Here is a 16,173-nt window from a genome sequence, read left to right as displayed (position 1 = left end):
ACAGCAGGTAGAGATGAGGAAACTGAGATCCCCATTTTAGAGATGAGGAAACTGAGGTCGAGATCAGTGACTTTCCAAGGTCACACAGCTTGTGGTTAGTGGAGCCGAGATTCTAACCCAGCATCCAGGTCCTTGCTTTTGGTTACCATGATGTGACACTTCAGAGAGGAACAGAGCATGATCGGGGTGGGGGGCTGTCAAAATGTACACCCTACATCCTCCCCTGATCCCCCATCCAGACAGGCTGGGGTCAGGGCTACTCTGCTGGGAGGGACCCATCTGTCCCCAAGCTGTGCTCCTCATTCCAGGTCCAGGGAAGGGCGGAGGGACAGGTGACCTGGGGGAGGTGCTGCCACCCTCCATGGCTGGTCGTGCCCACTCTCCCCAGTGAGATGACAGACAGCCTGCTGGAGGACCTCATCGCCGCCCACCTGGTGCTGCCCAACCGTGTGACTGTGCCCGTGAAGAAGGGGCTGGACGTAACCAACCTGCGCTTCCCTCTGCCCTGTGTGAGTACCCACACTGGCTGCAGAGCACCGGGCCCAGAGCTGAAGGACAGACGGGCCAGGCAGAGGGGTATATCCTCAGATGGTAATGCTTATTTCTGCCCTGTGAGGGCCCGGCATCCCATTTTGTGGGGCCAAGACTGAGTCTCAGGAAGGTTGAATGACTTGCCCAAAGCTACCTGTCTTGGAAGGGAAAAGCCCAGGGAGCATTTCTTCCTGGACCTTGGTCCCCCACGGGGCTTGTGCTAGGGTCTGTGGGCAGCCTCATTCACCCCCAGAAAACTCCAGAGCCTGCCACCTTCCCTTAAGGGACAGGAGGCTCCCACTCCATCCTTTGGTGATGCCAAGGACTCTCACATCTGCTGGGAAGGAGCCAGGATATGGGGCTTCCTTGGGTGCCCACCCCCTTGCCCCTGCCCATCCTGGGCCCAGCTCAGGAGGCCCCTGGGGACAGCCACATGGCCTCCCTGCAGAAGGTGCCCTGGCTGTGGGTCAGGGAGTCAGGGCCTCAGGAGAAGGGGAGGTGCCTGTTTCTACCATCAGTGCCAGGTGGGAGGCATCAGCCCCCTCAGGTCACGCAGGGGGACGCGTGGTCCTTACCCCACCCTGCAGGTTTAGCAGCCTCAGCATAACAACACAGCACCGTCACCTACATCAAAACTAGTGTAAACATTCTGTCCTTAGGGCACATCCCACTGGACATGTACATCAAGTTGCTACAATCTAAACTCACTTGGTTCCTCTCTGTGTTGGTGACAATTGGCCGTGAATGTTTCATTGATTTGTTTCCTTCCATTCCCTATTTCTAGAGGTTTTTTTTCTTTTTTTAAAATCTTAATGCCCTTTTACAATCATGTGAAATATCTGCACTCTTCTAAAGTCCAGTATGAAAAACTATTTTAAGGAGCTTGGCTTCTACCACCTAGTTCTTGCCTCCCCTGTAAGTAAAGGTTTATCCTTCTATTACTTTCCATTATTTGTTTTCTAATATGAGCATATACATTTGTACGGTTGTGTGTGCGTATCTGACTGCAGGCACAGTCTCTCTTTCTAGGATGGGTGGCAGCAGGCTATAGCTTTCTTCACCTTGCTGTTATCACACATGTGTTGTGAGAGTTACCCCATGGCATTGTGGTACACCGTACTCCACCATGTGAATGTACTGTATCTATTCAACCAGTCTCTACTGACGGGTGGCTGAATTGTGTCTGGCCTCTGTGATTTCAAACAGTGCTGTCATGAGGAGCCTTGTACATGTCTTTTCATATTTTTGCCAGTAGGTCCTTAAGGATAGATTTCTGGAATTGGGATTGCTGAGTTAAAGGGCAAATACATATGTTCAGTTTACTTCAGTCACTCACTTGCGTCCGACTCTGTGACCCCATGGACTGAAGCATGCCAGGCCTCCCTGTCCATCACCAACTCCTGGAGTCCACCCAAACCCATGTCCATTGTGTCAGTGATGCCATCCAACCATCTCATCTTCTGTCGTCCCCTTCTCCTCCTGCCCTCAATCTTTCCCAGCATCAGGGTCTTTTCCAATGAGTCAGCTCTCTGCATCAGGTGGCCAAAGTATTGGAGTTTCAGCTTCAACATCAGTCCCTCCAATGAAGACCCAGACTGATCTCCTTTAGGATGGACTGGTTGGATCTCCTTGCAGTCCAAGGGACTCTCAGGAGTCTTCTCCAACACCACAGTTCAAAAGCATCAATTCTTCTGCACTCAGCTGTCTTTATAGTCCAACTCTCACGTCCATACATGACCACTGGAAAAACCATAGCCTTGACTAGATGGACCTTTGTTGGCCAGGTAATGTCTCTGCTTTTTAATATGCTGTCTAGGTTGGTCATAACTTTCCTTCCAAGGAGCAAGCATCTTTTAATTTCATGGCTGCAATCACCATCAGCAGTTGGAGTCCAGAAAAATAGTCTGACACTGTTTCCACTGTTTCCCCATCTGTTTGCCATGAAGTTAGTTTTCTGAATGTTGATCTTAGTTTTCTGAATGTTGAGCTTTAAGCCAACTTTTTCACTCTCCTCTTTTACTTTCATCAAGAGGCTCTTTAGTTCTTCTTCACTTTCTGCCATAAGGGTGGTGTCATCTGCATATCTGAGGTTATTGATATTTCTCCCGGCAATCTTGATTCCAGCTTGTGCTTCTTCCAGCCCAGCGTTTCTCATGATGTACTCTGCACAGAAGTTAAATAAGCAGGGTGACAATATACAGCCTTGACGTACTCCTTCTCCTATTTGGAACCAGTCTGTTGTTCCATGTCCAGTTCTGACTGTTGCTTCCTGACCTGCATACAGATTTCTCAAGAGGCAGGTCAGGTGGTCTGGTATTCCCATCTCTTTCAGAATTTTCCACAGTTTATTGTGATCCACACAAAGGCTTTGGCATAGTCAATAAAGCAGAAATAGATGTTTTTCTGGAACTCTCTTGCTTTTTCCATAATCCAGAGGATGTTGGCAATTTGATCTCTGGTTCCTCTGCCTTTTCTAAAACCAGCTTGAACACCTGGAAGTTCACGGTTCACGTATTAATGAAGCCTGGCTCGGAGAATTTTGAGCATTACTTTACTAGCATGTGAGATGAGTGCAATTGTGTGGTAGTTTGAGCATTCTTTGGCATTGCCTTTCTTTGGAATTGGAATGAAAACTGACCTTTTCCAGTCCTGTGGCCACTGCTGAGTTTTCCAAATTTTCTGGCATATTGAGTGTAGCACTTTCACAGCATCATCTTTTAGGATTTGAAATAGCTCAACTGGAATTCCATCACCTCCACTAGCTTTGTTCATAGTGATCCTTCCTAAGGCCCACTTGACTTCACATTCTAGGCTGTCCAGCTCTAGGTGAGCATGAGTGATCACACCTTTGTGATTATATGGGTCGTGAAGATATTTTTTGTACAGTTCTTCTGTGTATTCTTGCCACCTCTTCTTAATATCTTCGGCTTCTGTTAGGTCCATACCATTTCTGTCCTTTATCGAGCCCATCTTTGCATGAAATGTTCCCTTGGTATCTCTAATTTTCTTGAAGAGATCTCTAGTCTTTGCCATTCTATTGTTTTCCTCTATTTCTTTGCATTGATCGATGAGGAAGGTTTTCTTATCTCTCCTTGCTATTCTTTGGAACTCTGCATTCAAATGGTATATCTTTTCTTTTCTCCTTTGCCTTTTGCCTCTCTTCTTTTCACAGCTATTTGTAAGGCCTCCTCAGGCAGCCATTTTGCCTTTTTTGCATTTCTTTTTCTTGGGGATGGTCTTGCTTCCTGTCTCCTGTACAATGTCACGAACCTCCATCCATAGTTCATCAGGCACTCTATCAGATCTAGTCCCTTAAATCTATTTCTCACTTCCACTGTATAATCATAAGGGATTTGATTTAGGTCATACCTGAATGGTCTAGTGGTTTTCCCTGCTTTCTTCAATTTCAATTTCAATTTGGCAATAAGGAGTTCATGATCTGAGCCACAGTCCACTCCCAGTCTTGTTTTTGCTGACTGTATAGAGCTTCTCCATCTTTGGCTGCAAAGAATATAATCAATCTGATTTCAGTGTTGACCATCTGGTGATGTCCATGTGTAGAGTCTTCTCTTGTGTTGTTGGAAGAGGGTGTTTGCTATGACCAGTGAATTCTCTTGGCACAACTCTATTAGCTTTTGCCCTGCTTCATTCTGTACTCCAAGGCCACATTTGCGTGGTACTCCAGGTGTTTCTGGACTTCCTACTTTTGCATTCCAATCCTCTATAATGAAAAGGACATCTTTTTTGGGTGTTAGTTCTAGAAGGTCTTGTAGGTCTTCATAGAACCGTTCAACTCAGCTTCTTCAGTGTTACTGGTTGGGGCATAGACTTGAATTACCATGATATTGAAAGGTTTGCCTTGGAAACGAACAGAGATTATTCTTCATTTTTGAGATTGCATCCAAGTACTGCTTTTCGGACTCTTTTGATGACCATGATGGCTACTCCATTTCTTCTAAGGGATTCCTGCTCACAATAGTAGATATAATGGTCATCTGAGTTAAATTCACCCATTCCAGTCCATCTTAGTTCGCTGATTCCTAGAATGTCAACATTCATGCTTGCCATCTCCTGTTTGACCACTTCCAATTTGCCTTGATTCATGGACCTAACATTCCAGGTTCCTATGCAATATTGCTCTTTACAGCATTGGACCTTGCTTCTATCACCAGTCACATCCATTACCGGGTGTTTTTTGTTTTTTTTTTTGCTTTGGCTCCATCCCTTCATTCTTTCTGGAGTTATTTCTCCACTGATCTCCAGTAGCATATTGGGCACCTACTGACCTGGGGAGTTCATCTTTCAGTGTCCTATCTTTTTGCCTTTTCATACTGTTCATGGGGTTCTCGAGGCAAGAATACTGCATGGTTTGCCATTCCCTTCTCCAGTGGACCACAGTCTGTCAGACCTCTCCACCATGACCCGTCTGTCTTGGGTGGCCCCACACGGCATGGCTTATTTTCACTGAGTTAGACAAGGCTGTGGTCCATGTGATCAGATTGGCTAGTTGTTTGTGATTGTGGTTTCAGTTTGTCTGCCCTCTGATGCCCTCTCTCAGTGCCTACCGTCTTATGTATTTACTATTTTAAAAAAATAGTGCTAGGCAGGAGGCCTCCTGGTCCCCTTAAGTGTTTCTCCTAATTTTTGTGCTCTGTTCTGGCTTAAGGTGTAGCCCAGAGTGTTGGGAGTGAGGTGATTAAGTGCTGAGGCCTTGATGAGCCCAGGGACCTACTGTGAGCCTCATGCAGTGCCCACAGGGGCGTGTACATCTGGGTGTTGGGAAGAAATGATACTGGATCTGTCTGCATGTGAGTTAGAGACAGGGATGGAACACGGGAGGAAACCGGCTCATGGGAGGAAACCGGCTCAGGCAGCATGGCGGTTGGCACGGGGGAGGAAATGGCTGCAGTTGAACAGGCCATTCGTGGGGCAGGCTGGAGGGCAGGAATGTGTGCGGGCATCTTGATGCAGTGGGCTGAGCCCTGGGTCCTGCCCGCACTTGCTCTGTGGCCCTGTGGCTTCTGTCTCCAGTTGTGGAAGGGGTGAGATGGGGCTGCAGTGATAGCTGATGGCTTTGGCTCTGAAGTTGGGGACTTTGAGGTTCCTTGAAACAGCTGTGAGCCTCAGATTGGGGCATTTTGCAGGGAGTGATCAGAGTCCACTTGCTGGAGGCTGAAAAGCTGGCCCAGAAGGACAGCTTCCTGGGAATCCGAGGCAAGTCAGACCCCTACGCCAAGGTGAACATCGGCCTGCAGCACTTCCGGAGCAGGACCATCTATAAGAACCTGTCCCCCACCTGGAATGAGGTGTTTGAGGTGAGGGGCTCCTTAGTGGCTCCCAGGTGCTCTCCAGAGCTCCACTCTGGGCAGTACTGGCCCAAACAAGATGGGGTTCTGCCTTCATGGTCTTCACATACCCATGGGGTAGCACTGTGCCAGAGGCATGGCGCTGGGGACAGGCAGACCTATTTCTCAGATCCACTAGGCTTCTGGAGGTGGCCGCTCCCAGTGGAGTAGTTTATTGACTGATTCCTCCCTCTTTTCCTGACCAGAGGCAGCTTCATTGGAAGTTTCCAATTCACAGAACCTCAGGGGCAGTCCTGCCCCCTCTCAGAACCAGATGCCAGTAGCCTTAAGTTCTCCCTTAAGTTCAACCACAGTCCCTATTGTGGGTAGGGCAGGCCCACAGCCAGGTTGAGGGTCACAGCTTGGAAGCTGCAAGCCCCTGGCAGAAAACAGAGCAGCCACCCATCCGAGCCCCAACCCTGCCACGGTCTTACACAAGCTGCCTCTGAATCTCTGCATCCCACAGGAGAGGGCATCACTCCCTTCTTCCAGTAAGGTTCTCCCGGAACCAAGAAAGGCAGGAACCTACCCAGGGCTCCGAGCTTCCAGGAGGCAGGGCTGGAACTTGGCTCCCCTGGGGTCATGCTTGATGTCTGTTTCATCAGCTATTGGGGCCTGCAGGTCAAGTCACCTCTCTTTCCTCCCAGTTCATAGTGTATGAAGTCCCTGGGCAGGACCTGGAAGTGGACCTGTATGATGAGGATCCTGACAAGGACGACTTCTTGGGCAGGTGAGGAGGGCCAAGCTGGGCCTGGGGGTGCAGGGCTCTAGCCCTTGGGGTCATAGGTACTCCCACTTCCACCATTCAGGGACTTGCAACTCCCACCACACTCTGACATGGTAACTGTGCCAGGCAGCCAGTACTGCCATTCCATACCGCTGCCATGGACCTCCTCCCCAGATGTCCCCTGGGTGTCTAGCCCTGAGTCCCAGCCCTCTGGAGGCACGGAGGGGGTCCTGAGGTTTGTGCACCATGGGCTCTGCTTTCTGTGCTCTTCATAATGTACCCAGAGTACCATCTGGAGCAGTGGGCAGGGCTAAGGCTGGCATGCATAGCCTGGCCCCAGCACCCAAGAAACATGTGCTCACTCTGTGGTGGAACAGAGCCTCTGTGCTCTGAGGATTGAAAGGGCTAGGGTGGGGCCATCAAAACCCCAAAATTACACTGGTCCAGCCATCCCAATTTCAGGAATCTCCTATAAAAAGCATTAGACCTCAATCATTTATTGCAGAACTATCTATGGTGGCAAAACAAAAAACCTGGAAGCATGACCAGACTCAGAGGACACTGGTTGAATATTTGAATAAATTTATCATTGCTAAACTACAGAATACCCTACAGCTTTTAAAAATGATGAGTAGGATCTATGTATGTTGACCATGAGGATATTCAGTATGGCTAAGGAAGTGGGGAAGCAGTCGACATTTTTCTAGGGAGGATGTGTGTGTGTTCACATGTGCTGGTGTGGAAGCGACACCACTACTCATCTCAGAGGCTGAGATTAGGAGGCAGCAGAACAGTTTTACCCAGATCTTCATACTCCTAAGTTGTTTAGCTTGTTTCCATGTACATGTGATTTTAAAATGTAGAAACAAAATGGGACAGGCACAACCTAGCAGGCTAAGAAATAGCTTACCACCAGATGTGACTTACCATTTTAAATTTTCATCTTAAAGGAGTTGTGACTTTTGTAACGTTACAGATGAGAAGTGCGTCTGTGGTTCATGTTTTATGTAACTGATCTCAAGTGTGTTTCGAGGTCCAGCACATTTCTAACAGTTAACATGGAATTACATCCCAGCTGGGCTTTGTCAGGGTAGGTGGGAGGCACACGGTGAATGTGTTACCTTCTTTCACACACATGCCAACGATACTTAGCCCCTGGAGGGCATCTGAGGCAGTTTTGGAAGTGGAAGGGCCTGTTGGGTTGTTACAGTGACTGTGGGAGGTGGTGCCACTGGCATTTAGAGAACACAGGACAGAGAAGCTAAATCCCTGCAATGCATGGGCAGTTTTGCACAATGAAGACTCATCCCAGCCAAAATGCCAGTAGCACCCTCACTGAGCATCCAGAGCCAGTGTGTCCAGCAGCGTTAGCTTATTCCCCTCCGGGGGTCAGAGCTGCTCGCCTGCTTGGGCAGCATGCCCAATGGGAGCAGCCCCAGTGGCTAGACAGTTCTTCCTTAGCTTGAGCTCAAAGTAGTCTTCCATTCATTCTTGGGATGAATAAGGTCCTGTCTTGAGGTCCACTCAGATACTTGAAAACGTTTCAGAGTGGGCCTCCGTGCCTGCTGCTGCCCCTGGGCTGAACTGACCTTCACTCCCTGTGTATTCCAGCCTGCAGATCTGCCTCGGGGATGTCATGACCAACAGAGTGGTGGATGAGGTAGAGTTGGCACCTGCAACCCCTCCTTGTGGACAGCATTGCTTCCACCCCAAACTGTAGTACTGGCCTTCCATAACCACCTCTCCTAGCCCAGAGCCCACCCTGTCTGCTCTGGTTCACCTCTTCCCTGAAGCCCCTATCAGGGCCCTATGGAGTCTCACTGGCCCTGTCCCCAAGCTCCCCTCCCCATCCCCCTGCAGTGGTTTGCGCTGAACAATACAACGAGCGGGCGGCTGCACCTGCGGCTGGAATGGCTTTCACTGATCACAGAGCTGGACGCTGTGACTGAGGTGACTGCAGGGTGTCAGGCTTCTGGGCAGAAAGGTGGAGGCGGGCACTTGTGAGTGGTGTGTGGGGAGGAGGGAGAAGGAGGGAGCTGAAGCCGCAGATCTTGCTCAGGGTCCTCCGGCCAGCCCCACCTTCTGGAGAGCGTGTCCCTCAGCCCTCATCTCCACACAGGGTGGATGGGATCCTTAAAAGGTCTGTTAGTGCCTGTCAGCCCAGTTCATAGGAAGTCCACCAGTTCTGACTTGAGTCTGTCATGCTGCAGTTGTATTTTCAACAAAGAGCTAGGTTGTGAGGGAAGGGATGGCCAGTCTGGAGCCATGAAGAGGGCTCTCCTAAACTGGCCTGTCCCCTGCTTGTAGTGAGGGTCTGTGTCTGCTCGTAGGACCATGGGAGCTTTTCCACTGCCATCCTCGTGGTCTTCTTGGAGAGCGCCTGCAACCTGCCGGTGAGTGGTGACATGGCTAGAGCGTCACATACACCCTGCCTTGTGCCCGTCACTCTCAAACGTCCACATGTTGCTCATTCACCCTATTCTTCTCGTGTTGCAGAGAAGCCCTTTTGAGTACCTAAATGGTGAATATCAAGCCAAAAAGCTGTCCAGATTTGCCAGGGTAAGTGTGTGTGTGAAAGGAAGTGACAGCTCCTTTCCCCGAGTAAACACAGCTTCCAGTCTGCTGTGTACACAGCCTAGGGATGATGACTCAGTGGGGATCACTGAGTCTGCAGTGAGCTGAGCACTGGGCTCCTCCCACATCTGTTATGCCTGAGTCCCATGGTGGCTATGTGTCCATTTTTATTGCCATTTAAAAATAGGACCCAGGAAGCTACGTGCCTGGGTCACACAGCTCAGGGGAAGCCAGAGCTCAGCTCCACCCTGTCTGTCTCCACAGCTCTAGGGAACAAGCACCTGTGTCCAGCCATGCCTCCTGTCTTTAACCTGGAAGCTCCCCACAGGGTCAGCCCAGCCCAGGTGCTGGCACAGTGATGACAGCCCAGGCCCCTGGGAGCACCAAGGAGGCCTTCTCTCAAAGGGAGGCAGCTTGGGTGGCCTCAGGTCCCATCGATGCTCCTGAGGGTTGAGGGGCAGGGTCTCAAGTTGGCACTGTGGGTGCTATCTCTATTTTGCGGATTTGTCCCCTCACAGAATAAAGTCAGCAGAGACCCTTCTTCCTACGTCAGGCTCTCTGTAGGCAAGAAGACACACCTGAGCAAGGTAAGATAGCTTGGTGTGCAGCCAAAGACTAAGGAAATGGGGGCCCCAACACTTCAGGGAGAGAAGCAAAAGTGAAGGTAATTAGCTTACACTGAAGTAGGTGCCAGAGCACATTATAGGTGCTTTATATCACTGTGTCTTGAAAATAACCTCACGAAAGAGTTCTATAGTTCAAGAATCTGGGGACCAGAGATCAGTGATTCCAAGAACTAGAAAGCAGAACCAGCGTTCCAGCTGAGGCATGGCTCTCAGCCTACGACATTTCCATCACCCCAGCAGCAGAAGTCCCCTTGCCTTTCCATCACCACCTCCCTGGGGAAGTGAGTTCTAGTGCTGGTGGGATTTCAGCCCCTGTGAGAGTTCCTGGCACACTCTCCTCACCTCTGAGTCTGGCTGCCCTGCCCTGTTGCCTTCCACGAGCTGCAGCATGTGTGGGTCTATCCCTGGGTGGACAGAGTGAGAGCAGAGGGCACTGGTACCCTGCTCCACCCAACCTAACCCTTCAGCGCTCCCTTTCTCTCCTGCCCCCAGACCTGTCCCTGCAGCAAGGACCCTGTGTGGAGCCAGGTGTTCTCCTTCTTCGTGCACAATGTGGCTGCTGAACAGCTGCATCTGAAGGTTTGCATGAAGTTGGGCTCTTGGAACAGAGCTCAGAGGTGTCTAAGCCGCAAGGGGTGGGGGCTTGAGCAGGTTCCCCAGGGAGTCAGGAGAGGATACTGAGGGCCCACATCTCATGAGCAGGTGCCCAAGGTCATTGGGAAGGAGGCTGTGGAAGGACAAACCCTTAAGTCCCATGGCACTCCCTGCCAGAGTCTCCAGTTTTTAAATATTAATAGCACCTAGTGTGGCCTGGGTTGAAATCTACTCAGGACATTAATGATGATGTACTTGGTCCCATCATAGAGCAGCACAGCTCATCAGTCCCTAAAGCCCTGAAGGCCCCAGGCAGCGACAAACTTGCCTCATACAGGTCATGGTTGCCTCTCCCCTGAGTCACTCTCTTGCCCTGACTGAAGGCAGGGACCAAGCCAGGTCTCATTTCCAGTCTTCAGAACAGAACCAGAGGCCAAGAGAAGCACAGAACATAGTTATCGAAGTAAACTCAGTCTTGGCTGGAGCCGAGTAGTGCTGGCGAGGGTGGGGCTTGGTTATCATCTTGTTTTGTGACTGGCCCATTGCCCAGGTGCTTGATGACGACCAAGAGTGTGCTCTAGGAGTGCTGGAGTTCCCCCTGTGCCAGATTCTCCCCCATGCAGACCTTACTCTGGAGCAGCGCTTCCAGCTGGACCACTCAGGCCTGGACAGCCTCATCTCCATGAGGCTGGTGCTTCGGGTAAATCTCTCCCCTTTCCCCCAGGGTGGGCAAGGGGTGGTCTGCCCCAGCACTAAGTATCTGCCCTGTGTTGCGAAGAAGTTCAGAGATGGATTCATATTTTTTAATATCAACTTCAGGATATTGTCAGCCATTTTCTCTTCAAATATTGCCTCTCCCAATCTTTTAATCCCTCCGTCTACATTTCCTTCGATTACATTGGACCTTATCATCTCCATGGCTTAACATGACCTGACCTTCATATTTTGTCTCTATCTCTTGGTGCTACCTTCTAATCGCCTCAGACCTGTTTTCCATACCACTAAATCTTTCTTTGGCTATGCCTAATCTGCCGTTAAACCTATTCATGGTTTTTATTTCAAAGGCTATTTTTTCATTTTTCACTTTATGTTTTCCAAATCTACAATATCTTTTCTTTGTTGTATTTTATTTTCATTTCTAGTCCATCTTTAATCATTTGAAAATACTTAAAATGTATGTCTGCTAATCCTGTTATCTGAAGATCTTGGGAGTTAAATTTTGATGTCTGTTGTGTCTGTTGGTGCTTTTTCACGGTGACTCATTTCTACACTTGGTAACTGGGGTTGCAGACATGTGTTCAGTGTTACCTTTGTGACTTGAAGTGAGGTTGTTCGCTTCCGAGGAAGTTCTGCTTTGGCTGCAGCCAGGCACCTCAGGAACATTATAAACCTGAGTCCATTTTTATATTCATTTTCAAACTTTGGGTTTCGTGACTCCACAGGTTGTATAAATATGAATCCAAAATTCATAGGAGACAAACCTATACAGTACCATATTCTCAGGAAATACTTTTATTTCCCACTAGCCATAGTCCAGGCTGAGATATATTTCTTGTCATCAGTCTTTGCTGGTGAGTGAAATGTTTATCCTAGACTACTTTTTCACTAAACATATCCCACCTTCCTAGGTCCTACAATGACCCAAGGCCTCATCTCCAAACCCCTTGGATTCTAAGGTTGATAAATAACCCTGGGAAAGTTAATCTTTTTTCAGTTTTCTTTTTTTTGCCTTTTTTTTTTTTTTTTAAACCTAGGGATTTCCCTTACTTTCTTGTGAATTTGGCTATGCATTTAGAAATATGTTTGTTTCATTTTATTGAGCATTTCTAACAAGAGGTTTTACAGAATATTTTGATCACCATATTGCTGGAAATGGAAATTCCTGGGAAGAGTCTTAATGATTGATGGGAAAAGGAGAAGGAGAAACAATGGCTGAGGTTTGAAACTTCGGGAGCACATGATTGTATCTGGATAGAAAACACTGGATAGAAAGCAATGGTGAATAAGATGGTGGTTAGAAATTATCACATCCAGAAGGCAGCTGGTGATATACAGGAAGGCTAAGGTAAATGGGTCAGGTCTCCAGCAACCAGAACTAGTATAGAGAAAAGGGAGTCACAACTGAGTCTTCATGACAGTTACTGAGGCAGCAAGAAAGGCATTGAGAAGGTTTGGTCAGAGGGAGCCAGAGGCAGAGAGGTTAAGAAGATAGGTCTGGGAGTAAAAATCCATTGGATTGGGCAGTCAGGAAGGAACGGAGTTTTGAGGAAACTGTTCCTTCCAGAAGAGAAGGAACCATTTCCCAGGGGTGAAGGTGAGAGCAGACGGGGAGAAAGTGCAAGTGGTGTGCCAGTCCATAAACAACCCTGTCATCTGCTTACAGTTCCTGCACTTGGAAGAACGGGAGCTGGGAAGTCCATACACAGGACCTGAAGCCCTAAAGAAAGGCCCTCTGTTCATTAAGAAGGTCACCGCCAACCAAGACCCTAGAGCCCCACCCCAGGGAGAGGGCCTTACAGATCCAGACCCTGCTTCTGAGATCAAGCAAGCCGCCAAGAACACCACTTCTGCCACCATCACTGCCACCAAGCCCATGCTTGAAGAGACGGGCCCAGAGCCCAAAGGCAAGGACAGTGCACCCATGGGGAAGAAGAGTCTGGCCACTATCTACCTGGCTGTGCCAGGCCCCCACTCTCCGGGGCCCATCAAGTCACCCAGACCCATGAAATGCCCTGCCTCCCCATTCGCATGGCCACCCAAAGGGCTGGCTCCCAGCATGTCCTCGCTCAACTCCCTGGCCTCTTCCTGCTTTGACCTGACAGATATCAGCCTCAACATTGAGTATGCACCTCTCTGCTTAATATTTTCTAAAATGACCTGCATGAAAAATACCTCCCTGGATGGAAAAGTAGATATGAACTTACTTTTCTATGCAAGTCCTGGTTTTTCATAAAATGGTTTCATAAGGGGGCATGGTGGGATAGAAAGAACACAGCATGTGGGGAGAGAAAGCACGTGTGGATGTGCCCAAAACTCTGGTGGGGCTCTAGCAATATACCAACTATAAAACAGTGCTGGGCTTTTGTTGGTAAGGTTCCTTACAGCAAAAACATACCTTGGATCCTAAAGAGTTATTTATACTGAGATGATATGGAAAGCCAAGAATGTGGAATTACATAATCAATGGCTGCTATTTATTAAGTGTTGACTCTGGGCTTAGCAACTGGATCTTCACAGTAACCCTAAAAGACAGAACTTACTATTATAAAGGTTGAGTAACTTGCCCAAGGTTCCACAAGAAATCATAGTATAAAGGGAGATGTTGCTAGAGAGTTCTTCCTATGGTACCATGCTCTCCCTACAGTGAAGTAGGATAATTATACATGAATGCGGGATAGGAAGTAATTCCAACTAAAAGGAACCTTCCTGAGAACTAATCTGTTAACTGACATGCTTCTTGGGGGTGGGGGGAGAGGCCAGCACCCGTAATGGCAAGAGAAATGACAAGCCCTTTCTTTACAGAGGCGGGGAGCTTGGGCATCGGGGGCTGGGTGAGATTCAGCTCACGGTGCGCTATGTGTGTCTGCGGCGCTGCCTCAGCGTGCTCATCAACGGCTGCAGGTAAAGAGGCGCTAGGACCAGGAGAGATCCCTTGGGAGCATCAGGTGACCAGAAATCAGTGGGGGCACTTGGAGCAATGGCAGGGGCAGGCAGCCCCAAGGTAGACACTTGGAAGGAATGAGGTTCGAATGCTCTAACAGGATCCTTGATGGAGCTGACAGGCTCCAGAATCAAGGGTGTTGCTCAGACACATCTGCTGCAAAGCTGTCTGGGGTGCCCTGGAGCCAGGACATTTTCTCAAGCATCTTCAACTTCCTTTACATGGAAAAGTACTTGGCTCTACCCCAAACTTCATAAAAACACATGTTTTTAAAACCACGCATCTGATGTTTTGTCCTCCAAATTCTGCAGACTTTTGATTTTTTTGGTCTAGATTACAGGGCATTTTTATCCCCAAGGCTATCTAAAGCTGTATGGCTAGTACTGCTTTCTCCAAATGAGTACTTTCAGTATTTCAAAATGAGGGGCCTTTTTCTTTAATGTGTTTGAAACCAAATCAGAAACCTGACACCCTGTACCAGCAGTGGAGCTGATCCCTACGTCCGAGTCTACTTGTTGCCAGAAAGGAGGTGGGCAAGTCGTAAGAAGACCTCAGTGAAGCGGAAGACCCTGGAGCCCCGGTTTGATGAGACGTAAGTGGCCCAGGTGGCCTGCTTAGAGTGTCTCAGCCATGTGAGTATTTGCTGAGTACCTCCTGTGCGCCTGGCAACTGCCAGATGCTGGGAAGGGCTGGGGTTGAACAGGACACCAACACAGTCATGAAGCTTCTACATTTTGTGGGAGAAAAGGACTGCCAGAGAAGTTTAGCAAAAGTTACCCATTTTTCTTGCCTGTGTGGACCAAAGCGTTCCTGATTATGAAATGTTCCACACTCTTTCTCTTTAAATGAATCCCCTTTGGCAGCAAAAAGATTTGAATCTAGTCAGATGTTTGTTTTCAAACATAAATAAACATACCTTGAACCTAAGGACCTAAAATTTCCTCCAAAGTTCCAAGCTCTTTGGCCTGTCTTCACTCCTGTAACAAGCATAGGTGGAACAGATACCCTCCCCCAGTGTGTCCACCCATGTCCTTGGGGACAAAATTAGTAGACAGAGTCTAATCACATTTCTTGCTTTTGATGAGTCTGTGGTGGTAAGTCTTATCTTTAATATTCTTATTCTTGATTTCAAGTTGATCACAAGGTACTTGCTTGTTTTTGCTGTGGGATCCTAAGAGAAGACATTGCTAGCCAGCCTAGGATGAATTACCTAATGATGTTTGTTTCCGCTTATCTTGATCAATAACTACTCATTTTAAAAAGAGTTGTACTGAGTTCTTTTATGGGTCATGTCTAAAGACTAATATGTTCCTTCAAAAGCTATATTTTTAGTTCATTGATATCAAGAAAGAATGTGGGGAGAGAGAATTAATTCGTTCAATATTTATTGAACACTTTCTATTAATATTAGGCACCATCCTATATTCTGCAGTCACACAAGTGAAACATATTGCCTTCAAAGGGAGCTCTGACATAAAAGGATGTCAAAATTGCTATGTGGGAACACAGGAGGTTGACTTTTGTGACAAACCTAATCTGTTAGTAATTCTCTCTCAAAATTTTAACAGCAAGATATGCCTGGATTATCTACAAGGCAGACTTGGCAACCTTGATCTTAAATGTAAACCTAGAAGTAAAGAGTTCAGAGGTCTCTTGTTGAGTACATGATTGACACCATATACATTATAATTAAAATATCTAAAGTTAAAGATAAGAGAATCTTAAAAACAGCGAGAGAAAAACAAGTAATTACATTATAAGGGAGCCCACCCCCCCCCCCGACCCCAGCCCCCAACATAAGACTATCAGCAGAAACTTTGCAGGCCAGAATGGAGTGGCACAAAATATTCAAAGTGCTGAAAGAAAAATGCTTCCAACCAAAAACACTCTACTGGGGAAACTTATCATTCAGAATTGAAGGAGGCTGCTTTAGTACCCTACTTTCATCAAAGGATAGATCATCTGATAAATTCAATAAGGAAACATTAGCTGTATATGACTTGCTAGACCAGATGAACTGGTCTAATACATAGAAGAGTCCATCCAGAAGCAGCAGAATACACAGTCTCAAGTGCACACAGAACATTCTCCAGGATACATTATATACTAGGCTGC

The 16,173-nt window shown here is 47.9% G+C and overlaps 1 protein-coding gene across 1 annotated transcript in view; it reads left to right on the top strand.

Moving 5' to 3' along the window:
• Positions 1-16,173, top strand: part of ESYT3 (extended synaptotagmin 3) — a 55,876-nt gene that overhangs the window by 33,145 nt on the left and 6,558 nt on the right. The window contains exons 8-20 of the mRNA XM_061420477.1: positions 389-509; positions 5,676-5,846; positions 6,524-6,606; positions 8,215-8,263; positions 8,464-8,553; positions 8,934-8,996; positions 9,100-9,162; positions 9,696-9,764; positions 10,296-10,382; positions 10,948-11,097; positions 12,781-13,238; positions 13,920-14,018; positions 14,519-14,650. Coding sequence (XP_061276461.1) covers positions 389-509; positions 5,676-5,846; positions 6,524-6,606; positions 8,215-8,263; positions 8,464-8,553; positions 8,934-8,996; positions 9,100-9,162; positions 9,696-9,764; positions 10,296-10,382; positions 10,948-11,097; positions 12,781-13,238; positions 13,920-14,018; positions 14,519-14,650 — 1,635 coding nt within the window. The remainder of the gene's footprint in view (positions 1-388; positions 510-5,675; positions 5,847-6,523; positions 6,607-8,214; positions 8,264-8,463; positions 8,554-8,933; positions 8,997-9,099; positions 9,163-9,695; positions 9,765-10,295; positions 10,383-10,947; positions 11,098-12,780; positions 13,239-13,919; positions 14,019-14,518; positions 14,651-16,173) is intronic.

Source organism: Bos javanicus, chromosome 1, assembly GCF_032452875.1.
Source record: "Bos javanicus breed banteng chromosome 1, ARS-OSU_banteng_1.0, whole genome shotgun sequence".
NCBI classification, from domain to species: domain Eukaryota; kingdom Metazoa; phylum Chordata; class Mammalia; order Artiodactyla; family Bovidae; genus Bos; species Bos javanicus.
Note: the sequence above shows the minus strand (reverse complement) of the source record. Positions and strands in the feature narration are given on the sequence as shown.